The sequence below is a fragment of the Populus alba genome, chromosome 17 (genome assembly GCF_005239225.2).
Source record: "Populus alba chromosome 17, ASM523922v2, whole genome shotgun sequence".
Taxonomy (NCBI): Eukaryota; Viridiplantae; Streptophyta; class Magnoliopsida; order Malpighiales; family Salicaceae; genus Populus; species Populus alba.
Genome location: NC_133300.1, coordinates 14,915,605 through 14,927,246, shown reverse-complemented (window position 1 = coordinate 14,927,246; position 11,642 = coordinate 14,915,605). Strand labels below are relative to the sequence as shown.

At 29.5% G+C, this 11,642-nt stretch overlaps 1 protein-coding gene across 1 annotated transcript; it reads right to left on the bottom strand.

Annotated features, from left to right (window-relative positions):
* Window positions 1-2,382: 2,382 nt before the first annotated feature.
* Window positions 2,383-4,717, bottom strand: LOC118042736 (GDSL esterase/lipase 7). The gene is made up of 5 exons (XM_035050463.2): window positions 4,294-4,717; window positions 4,030-4,151; window positions 3,187-3,411; window positions 2,776-3,028; window positions 2,383-2,681 (listed from the first exon to the last, which is right to left on the bottom strand). The coding sequence occupies exons 1-5, from the start codon at window positions 4,517-4,519 to the stop codon at window positions 2,470-2,472; spliced, it is 1,038 nt and encodes a 345-aa protein (XP_034906354.1). The 5' UTR covers window positions 4,520-4,717; the 3' UTR covers window positions 2,383-2,469.
* Between the last annotated feature and the right edge of the window lie 6,925 nt (window positions 4,718-11,642).

Below are 11,642 nucleotides of genomic sequence, written 5' to 3'. Positions count from 1 at the left end.
CTGTTCAAGATCTTTGCCATCTCCATTGTTACCTCATCATTCACATCTAGAAAACAATCTTTTAAAGACTCATAAAAAAATCCACGCTAAAAAACCTATAACTCAAACACCATTACAAAATCAAAACATAAACCCATCGTTTCCTCTTCAAGATAATAAATAAAAAACAATAGTTGAAATCTAAACCATCCACAACTCTAACCCCATCTCAGCTTTTCTAAAGGAATCTGATATCATCCATAAACCTACTGAACCACTTCTGACACTTCATCCTCTTTAGAAAGCATTACTTATGATGACAGTTATTCGACTTTGTGAGTTTTTTATCGCTAAACCTCCCCCTTCTCAATCGTACCCTCATACTTCTCAGCAAATCATTACTTCAGCGGTAGATGAGGAAATTGATCTAGAAGAATTTGCCTTCCAATATGATGATATTCATGCTAATTCTCACTAAAAATCCTCTCTAGAACCTAGGAAAGGATTTACTTTGGATGAAATTCCTATCTAGAAATGGCGAGATATATTCCATGTTTGGTTGGCAGTCACATAGAAAGAATTAGGAGATCCATTAGTAGAGATTTATACTAGATTCATTGCCAGGTTTCAAGGTTGCCTTCCTCAATATTGTTTTGGCCTTGGTGCTTACCGATAACAAATGATGAAGAATATGACTATTGCCAAATTTGTTCGTGGTATCCATTATGAATTCCTTGGTGACTGAGTTAACTCCTAACCTCAGGCCAGATAAGAGTATTTATTAATGAAGTGTTTTTATTGCAAACTTCATGACTTAGAAAAACACCACTAAAAAATTTCCAACATATATTATATCATTGGTGGAATTGACAATGTCAACTTCAAGTAGGCCTTCCTAAATTATTTTCCAAAGCGTCTCGGTAAAGAAATAGAGAGAAACCTCTTTACTCTAAATGTCTATAACTAGTCTCTATCACGTTGTGACAACTATTTCAAATGGCCCTCAAATGACTTGAAGGCTTAAGCAATCAAATGAGTTTCCTATAACAATTTTATCATCTCAAGCTTGATAATGCCTATAAAAAAGCAAACCTCCATATTAGATGTCAAAAACAGAGCTTTGAGGACAGCAACAAAGGGTACAAGAACAGGTGGATGTTTAAGTAAAATAAATTCAAAACAAAAAAATGGAAATTCTTAAAAAAAAAGAAGTTCAAATTGTGTGTTGCATGTGCGCGTGCGCGTGCGGTGTGGCGAGATGTTGGGGTCATAGAGTCATCAACTAGTATTTTGATTTAGGATCATTAAACAACCCAAATGAACTGTTTTTATTTGAAATTCCAGTATAAAGGATTGGTTGTGGTTAAGAAAGATATTAACACTCCTAGCACACCTTATATGAGGTAAACTGCATTGTGTGGTGTAGATATAATTTAAAGGTGTTGATGGATTCATAATTGATGGTTCGTTTATGACTTAGAATAAAGAATTACACTCAAGAATAAATCTAGTATTTTGAATTTATAATTGGCTCATATGCCTAGATAAAATCTTATAAGAAGAATCCATATAGGTCAGTTTGAACCGGTTTCGGTTTGGTTATTTTTTTAGGTAAAAACTGAATTGAATAAAAAATAATCACCTCTATTAGATATTCATTCATTCTCTTGTGCATAATTCTATGTATAATTAGTATGTATGCTAGGATTACATTTCTATCTTTTATGTAAGTTTATATAATTGCTTAGTAAACATGCTAGATTTTTGTTATGATTGCCATGCTTACCATGATCTTGTATAATTGCATGATTATAAATTAAACATATATGCTCACACATGTCCAATTATTTATGAAAACTTTGACAACACTAACACCCACTAACTTGTAAGGGAAAAAATCTAGATATTCCCCACCATCCATATCAAACACAAATAAAGATTGTAAACAGTGTGTTATAGTGACTAAATTCAACGAAAGATCTTGAAATCCATTAAGAAAAAGAGAATCTAAAAAATCAATTAAAACACCTTTCTTTGCTCACATTTTTCTCAAGGAAAAATAACACACACGAGTACCATTCATAGAATATTCAAATTGTTTATCCCTAGCAATGCTTCAATTGTCTTACTATTAAACTATACCTACTGCATGCCCTCACCTCCATAAAAAGAACCCAAGGGAATTTCAAGTTGGATTTGTACCAGTGTTCACTATTCAGGACTAATTAATTAGTCCAATTAATCCATTTTTTTTCCAAAATAAGAAATTATAATTCAATTGACCATTGCATTTAGGATACCAACAAAACCCAACCCAACTCATGATAACCTCAAACATCAAACATATTGGGGTCGGGAAGGTTTGGATCGGATTATTTATGTTCGAATTATTTAGATATCTAATTATAGCAACAAACCAGTGGGTTTTTTTTTATTAAAAAAAAAGTAGCAATTGCGGATCGATCTGGATCCATCATTTATAGCTAGGCCTTACATTTGCACGAGTTCCTTTAGAGTAGGAGAGCAAACCGATCTATCATTGATACAATGGCTTGCGAAGACTGAATATACAGATTCAGTGAGGTGATAACCATCAAAAAAGTAGTGTTGGTCACGATTAGGGCACGGTTTTAGCTTAGGAATGCAAGCAGAGGTCCCATTGGCCCAGGTTTTGCAACATGGGTTGCTTGTGTCAAGTAAGCCTGTAAAGAAAAAGTCACCAAGGAAATTAACAACAGAAAAAACAATTTAGTGAGCCATAGAAATTAAATGGTGAAAAAAAAGGAGACCACGTACCATATTTAGAAGGATTCATAATCGCATCGTAGCCTAGCCAATAAGCATGACCTGGGGCAAAAATAGAGTTGGGGAGAGTGGATGTCAAGTTCTGAAGCATTCCAAGAAGATTATCGTTGAAGTATGATACAAGCTCGTTTAGCTCTTCAGCACATTTTCCATTATGTTGAATTTTCCTCGTCACTGATGGGATGCAACCAATGGGACCAATCTCAAACATCACAACTTTCCTGGCTCCTAGATTATATAGCCTCTGTTGGTCATAGATATATGTAAATATTTAGGTCTACATATGAAGAAGTGTGCACCAAGTAAAGAGTACTGATTAACAATTAGTAGTGAAATCTATGATCTTAACACCGATTGGAAATTCAGATTAATTGTGTGTGTGTGTGAGAGAGAGAGAGAGACCTGAAAATGAAGTGAAAGTTTATCCAAAAGGAGATGAGCAAATTCTTGAGGAGTATAATTCTTGCTTGTGTCAGATAAGTAGTCATTGCTGCCAATGCAAACTACAAATATAGACTTGGACAAGTACTCCATCAGCTCGTTTGGACCTCCGAAGTGGTTTGGTAAGCCTGACTTAACTGTACGCTGAAATAAATCGATCTGGTCATCCAAACTCAAGCACTTCCCCTGAAAATTAATTGGCACCCATCAAAACGAATAATTGATAATGAGATTATAATATATAGTAAGTAGTACCCTTTTCCTTTCTTTTCTATCCTAAAATAAAATAGAAGCAGTTTTCCCATGAAAATTGAATTTGAACAATGATTACATATGAAATTATGCTTGTGATATGAGAAATCTTAGGTAGCATGTGTTGCTATATATCTTAAAATGGAAGTAATTAATGTGATTATGATGCTAAGTTACAAGCAAATGATATATTAGCAATCTATAGCATCATGATGGTTAGATATTATTTTCGACCAAAGAAAAAGGTTAGCAAAATTCAGCCAATTAAAAGACGCTGGCACGAAAGTCATATAGCTCGAAGGCTATATTATCGTTAACCTCTTATAACAGAAAAACTTCCACGAGCATGAATGATGATAGAAGAAAATTGAGTTGAACCCACCTCACAGGCTCTCTGATCATGCACTGGCTGAATTTACCTTTTTAGAGATCCAATAATTTGTCATTAATTATTCTTTGAAAGTTCAAGGGTAAATAATTATCCATATATGTATCGTCCATTTTGACAAAAACAACTTAGAAATAAATAGATTAAGTGAGTTAGTGTCTTACCAAAGACTTTCCAGTTTCAGGAAGAATGCCGCAAGATGCCGACGCATAATTCAAACCAGTTACTGGTGTAGATGTTCGGATGCTTATACGCGGCGGAGGATACGGCAGCCCGAGAAATTCAGCTACAACACGAGTTTTAACAACGAACATATATGGTTATACACATGTCAACGTCTAAGAAAAGGAAAGTACGTATTTTTTATGGTTCATATATATGTAGAGATGTTCTTGTCAAAATGTGTAGCGTAAAAAACTGTATTATACCTATAAAATCTGGGACCAATCTACCGTTAGTGAATCTTCCTGTATCTCCTTCGGCAAAATCAACACCATAAGGCTTGAAATTAGCCTTGGAAAGGGTGGGCAAGATATTGTTATTCCCGCTATCGAACAGCGAATCGCCGAATACGTACAGTGCTGGTGCAAGTGGTGCACCGCAAACCAAAGAAATGAGAAGATGGAGCACAGAAAAGATAATTAGTGTACTCATCACTGTTTCTCGTTGCAGAACTAGAGGGAGATCTGAAAAGAATACAACTACTGTGTGTTTACAAGGTGCTCAAAAACACTTTAAGCTATGGGAAAGTATCGTGTTCTTATCGAGGAACTCTTTTGGGATCTCCCAAAACAGGCATGGAAACCAGCTAGAGGGATGTAGTGACACGAACAAGGAACTGGTATTATAATGGTGAGTTATATAGGCTTATTAAATATTGATTTGGGCATAAACTTTGAAAACAGATTTATTTAATTTTGACCAGAATGAATTGAAAACAGGATATATATTGCGTTCCCATGTTTCAGCAACCCATGTGTCAATGGTTTTTTTGAACAGATTCAAGTTGGAGTCCATTGTTGTCGGCTTCAAAAGGGGAAAAAAGTCTATTGTTATGATGCAGACCATGACTACTTAGGTTTTCCATCTTCACCATCTTACCCACGTTCTGTTATTTGTGCGCTCTGAGAATCAGCATTCAATGTCGTTTTTTAAACGTTATTTGGTTTCTCACCATAAAGTTGACCGGCCATCAACGTCAATGGATAAAGTTAAAACTATTGATCCAAGAATTTAATTTTTTAAGTTGAAATTAACATTGTATTTAGAATTAGAGATGCTAATGGATATCTACTAATTAATGAGAGCTTTGCTATATTCATATCTATCTATATTTAAATTATATATTCAAAGTCTACTATTATTAATGGGTATATATGGAATTTATATATATATATATTTAAATTATATATTCAAAGTCTACGATTATTAATGGGCATATATGGAATTTAAATATATATTTAAATTATATATTCAAAGTCCATACCCATAAGTAATCATAGTTACTTATGGTTATGGGTATGGAATTTGACTATACACACACACTATTCATCAAGCTTTAGATATTTGTTATCTGGATTATTTATTATTAATATAAACTATAACAGGTATGTATATAGGTATATAATGTTATATTGCAATATGCATATATTATATTGAATTAATATATATATATATATATATATATATATATATATATATATATGCACACATGTGTGTTGTACCATGTATATATTTTAAGTTGAATTTGGATTTTTTTTTTGGGTCAAATTTAATAATATTTTATATTTTATTCATTATTTATCAATTAAAAATTTTGAAAATTTATGCTCAACATGAAAAAATAACTATCCAGAAAAAAAAAATCATTCATTCAAATTGGTTGGGATAGATATCTATTATTTTTTTAAATTTATAATTCTTTCATTTTACCTATAGAATTTCAATGAATTAGATTTATAAAAATTCTTGAATTCTAGATTTTTAAAGGGAAACATTTTGATCTTGTATGTTTAGCCTATTTTATTAAACAAAATCTAAAAGATTTGGTGTTTTTCTCGTAACTTCCTTCATAGAGCACATTATTTACTAGAACACTGTTCTTTTATTTTTCAATCCTTCAGTATTTTATTGTTTTTTTCTTCAATTTAGTTCTTTAACATTGTGTTTAATGGGATTTGGTTTTCATAATTTTTTTCTTATTATTTTCTATGAGATTATTATGGTCTCAATAAAACATCTTCCTATTGGGGTGACTATCAATTGTGTGAAAATCTATTTGATTTTATTACTTGCATGAGATTGAAAAGTTAAGAGACCAAAATTAAAGAAAGCAAAAATAGACAACCCTTATTGTAAAAAAAAAAAAAAAAAAAATTTGACCTTAGCTTTTCTGCTAAACTCTACTTTGGAGTTTTGTCATAAAAAAAAAGGTCCTTTTAGATTGGAGATAAAATTGTTTAGTTAAAGATTTTATTTTGTTTTTATCTTAGTTCTTGACTTGAGATGGGATAGAGAGATACTAAAAAATGTTTTTTTTTGTATCAATGAGCTTCTTTTGACAAGAGAAGTTTCATTGAAGTATTCCTTAACATTCATCTAGACTTAAAAATTAGATCAAAGATTATAAGGTTTTTTAAAATCTAGTTGATTTTTTTTATTTTTTAAGTGATTTTAAGGTGTTTTGGAATCAAAAATAAGTTTACAAAGGTTCTTATTAAATTTTTGTGGTATTTTAATTTGAAAACTAGTGCAAAAATAAATTTTTTGTTTTAAAATAAGATTATAACATTTTTTTGTAATATTAGCATCCTTATTTAATGAAAGCCAAATATTATTTTTAAAAAACTTTATCTATTTGCTTTTTTTAATATCATATATTTTATTATCATATAATTAAATAAAAATTATTTTATAAAAATATTGTTATTAAGCCAATTAAGTCTATGATCAAATTGTAGGTTTAGTAAATTGATCTAGATTGATGGAAAATATCATCAAAAAAAAAATTTACTTTGCATGTATCTAATTTTGAATTCATAATCAAAATTTTACTTAGAAAAAATTGGTATGACTCGCATAGAATTATTCTATTTTAGTAGTTTGGTAATAAAATTTCTTTGATTTTGTATTCTTGAAATATAAGCGTCACTTGTTATAAAACATCCTATTAATAATATAGAAAATGAATCTATCATCTTATAATGGATACAGTTCTAAATTGAGGAGAATTTATTTTCGTTAAATGTATCGATAAATATATGGGTCAGCTCTCTCCTTTTTTGCCGCGTGAGAACGACGGAGCTTTTGCCTTTTGTAGATGGAGTCCTTGATTTTAAGTGGGTGGCGGGGTACGTGTCAAAGTCAATGAATTTGTGCAAAGCTCAAAAGACTCCCGACCACACGCAACACAACTTCGGCAACTTCTAGATGTCTCCGGTAGTGTTTGTTACTGTGCTGTCTTTGAAAAAAAAAAAAAATAATAAAAAATATATATATATATATATATATATATATATATAATTGTCTTCGGCAATTTCTTAGCTGTCTTCGAAAATATAAGGTACTTTTTTACCATGAATACATTGTTTTGATTTTTAAAATTATTTATTATTTATTTAAAATTAATTTTTTTAATATTTTATATTTTATTTTAATTTTTTGATATATTAAAAATAAATTTAAAAAAATAAAAAAAATATTTTTGAATAAAAAATATTTTAAAAACAATTAAATATTTCAATCAACATCCAAGACATTATCGAAGATATTTATGTATTTTTAAGATAATAATAATGATAATGATAATGGTTCAAAATAATTTTTTTTATAAATATATTAAAATTAAAAAAATTAAAAAATATTTTTGATATCAATATATCAAAATAATTTAAAATTATAAAATAAATTATTTTAAATAAAAAAATTTTAAATTTAAAATAACACCTGCAAACACACCATTACCGAAATCGTGCTCCACGTGGTTGTGATTCTGAGCTGTTCATAAATTCATTGACTTTGACACATACACCGCCACCCACGAAAACTCGAGCAAAAGCTCCGGCGTTCTCACGCGGCAAAAAAAGGAGAGAGCTGACCCTTATATTTATCGATACATTTAACGAAAATAAATTCTCTTAAATTTTGAAATGGATCCATTCCTCTTTCTTGGGGCAGCCCGTTTTCTTGTAAACTATGAAAACAGAACATGGAGCCGAGGAAGTTGTAATTAAGCCAATAAAAATCCTCAAGCCATATTTATTGCTCGAATTAAAAGAAAAGGTGATTTTTCTTCTTTTTTTCCCTCGTAATTAGCTACCAGATTTTCTTTTTAAGAAATAAAAAATTAGCAACCATTTCGTTTTTATAAAAAAAATCTCGTTTTGTCATGATTAATATAATAATTGTATGAGTAATTTATTTTTAAAAGTAGGGATTTATTCCTCTTTCATTGTTCTTATTCATGGCTTTAGTGTATACGTTTTATATATATATATATATATAACTTTTAATTAGGTCATATATGGTGGCAAGCGAATTATTTATCTTTCTCCATTATCATGATTTTTCTTTTGTTTTTAAATAAAGATCTTCTAGTTGTTTCTAGCTGGATAGAGAAAATTGATAGCACGTTCAGTTTCTTCATTAATCCATGATGACTCAAACTCATTTTTGCGCGTATGATGCAATTGAATTCCACGTAGACAACCCGAGTTGCAGGATTTAAGAGAGTTTTTTTCTGGTCAAATAATTGAAAGGACTATCTTACACTTCTAGTATTGTCCATTATTTTTTGAAACAATAAATTATGATTTTCCTAGAAATAGTATGGAAATATTGATTTATTTGTACATGAAATTGCTATTTTATTTTTTAAAATAAATCACTTTTCTAAGTGAGTTCTGGTATTTTTTTACTTCTTGTCTTTGTTTTTAGTCTTTTAAAATCGGTGTAACCTCTTTTATTTGTAAGTTTCTTCCTCGCATATATGTTATATTTGGGGAAGTTATTTATGATTATAGAGCTTATAATAATTTTTTAAAAAGTTCATTTTTGTGATCTTAATTATAATCAATTTTTGTTTTCTTGAGTTTTAACTCTACTTTGAGGAACAAAAAATTTATTATCATTCATTTGGTGTAAGGTTATTTGGTTTAGTAAAATTATGATTTATTTATTTATTTTATGTGCCTTTTAATTTGAGTTTTAATTTATAAACTTAAGCAAGATAAGGAATAAAAAAAAAGTCAGAAAAACAATATAAAAGTGAAGAAAATGTAAGTTAGCTCAATAATACATTTTGACGAAGTAACATGAATAGTTAATTTTTAATTATATCTAGGCTCATTTATGAAATATAAATATTATGACTGGAATTTTGAACTTGTTTTATTACACTAATAAAAACCGGTTAAATTATGATTTTTATTGAATTACCAATTGCATTTTTTTCTAGACTCTCTAATATATTTGGAATTCATGTGCATTAGTTGTCTGGAAGAATTATTCAAATACATGATTGTGATAAAGGTTAAAAATGAATTATATAAAGTTCTTTAGTCATCTATGGTGGGTGTAGGTTTATTTTTGAAGATTAATGTAAACAATATCAAGACTAAAGTTTCTTTTAAAATGAGACATTACTTTCACATTTGGTGATCTTAGCTATACCAATGGCATTTGATTTATTACGTAGAGTGCTTTAAAATTATATAAGAGACATCTCTTTACGAATTTTTTCCTTGAAATTTTTTTTCAAATTTAATTTTTGGTTTCTTTAGTTTGAAACTTTTACTTTTTCATCCAAAACTTTATTTTGTTCATATCACATTCTTTATGTTTAAGGGGGAAAAAAAAGTAAGGGTAGTCAAAAAATGATGGAGGGGAGAAATAATTATGTTTAAGATCTTCATCTTCTTGCATCTGATACCTTCTTAATAACCCATTTCCCTTTCTTTTCTAAGATATCATATTCATATTTGTTTACTATCTTAATAGTTTTAAATCTTCACAATATTCTAAACTAGCATGCCTTGTGTTGTCTTAAAGGCCTAAAATCTTTTTTATGAATTGTCAAAGCTACTCTCTTTTTACTACTCTTTCATCGAGATCTAGCTTTTCTAAATACCAAACAAGCATAACATAATTTGTTCATCACAACAACTCATCTAGACATCCTATTTATACCTTTATTCGTATAACCTTTAAACCACTTTGCTAATGCTTGTGCCACCACTCGTATTATATTTAAATATCATTCTTATATATATATATATATATAATATATAAACAAAAATCATCTACCCATAATACATGATTTTTAATTGTCACCTTTTATCGTCTCGTTTAGATACTAACATTCCCTTTAATTATTTTACTATATGACATGTCATTTTATCTTTAACCATCTTACTTCCATTAACACCATACTTTAGTCTTCCTCTATAATATCTTTTTCAATGGCTTAACCTTCTTCCTTTGATATACAATATTAAATTTGTATTTATTTTTCTTTTTTGTCAGCCAATTCTTACTCTGTCACCTTTATAACCTAACATAAAACTTTTTCATCCTTAATGACTTTTCAAAATATCTCTAACTACTTAACAATCTCATTATTACAATCAACTAATACTATTAATCCCTATTTCATGGAAGATTTGCTAAATATATCGGTTCGCGTTAAACCTTTTCACTACAACTTGATATTGAATTTAAAACATGTTATCTATATAGTTATCATAATATCTCGATCATCCACACAAGGACTTATCACCATTATTAGTAGTGGTTAATATATACAGAGCATCTTTTAATATCTTAATCCATTTTCCTTTTTTTTTTCTTTTCTTTTTTTTTTCTTTCCATTTAACCGGTCTCTTCATTTCAAAGTCAATCATTAACCTAATCATTTCAAAAATCAATTCAAACTCAACCATTCTTTACGGATATTCCCAACTCAAGTTAATCTTTACGCATACTCATACATCTAGTAATCCCTTACGAATACCAAAAACTCCAACTTACCCATTATGTTTCCAATCAATCCAACAATTCTCTTACAGAATACCAACAGCTTAAGCTACCTTTTTGGTTACCAATCAAGCTATCAACTCCTTTATGAAATGCCAATAACTTTGGCTACCCTTTTAGTTGGCAATCATTCTAGAAGCTCTCTTAAGAAATGTCAATGACTTTAACTACCTTTTTTTATGCCAATCATTATAGCAATTCCCTTACAAAATATCAATAACTCTAGCTACCTTTTCGATTGTCAATCATTTCAGCAATTCCTTTACGAAATGCCAATAAGTTAGACTACTTTTTTGTTTATCAATCACTTTAGCAATTCCTTTACAAAATACCAACAACTCAGGCTACCCTTTCGATCACCAATCATTCTGTCAATTCCCTTATGGAATGCCAATAACTCTGGCTACCCTTTCGGTTTCCAATCAATTCATCCAATATTTAATTTCATTATTTTCTTGCTTTTTCCCTTTTTACAATATTTTTGTTATCTAAACCAAAACTATACATGTAAAGAAGCTACAATTATAAAATATTTAAGACTTCTAATTAGCAATGAGGTGTCAAACTCTTACCTGAAGCTTGTACGTTTGATGTTCTTTGTTATTGTCTTGCTTAAACAACCTCTCTTATACCAACAAGAATATCTTCATTTCTTTATTATAACATATCAACCACCATAAGAATCTCATTTTATTTTTTATTCAATTCATGTTATTAAGTCAATTAACAAATAGATTATCAGAGT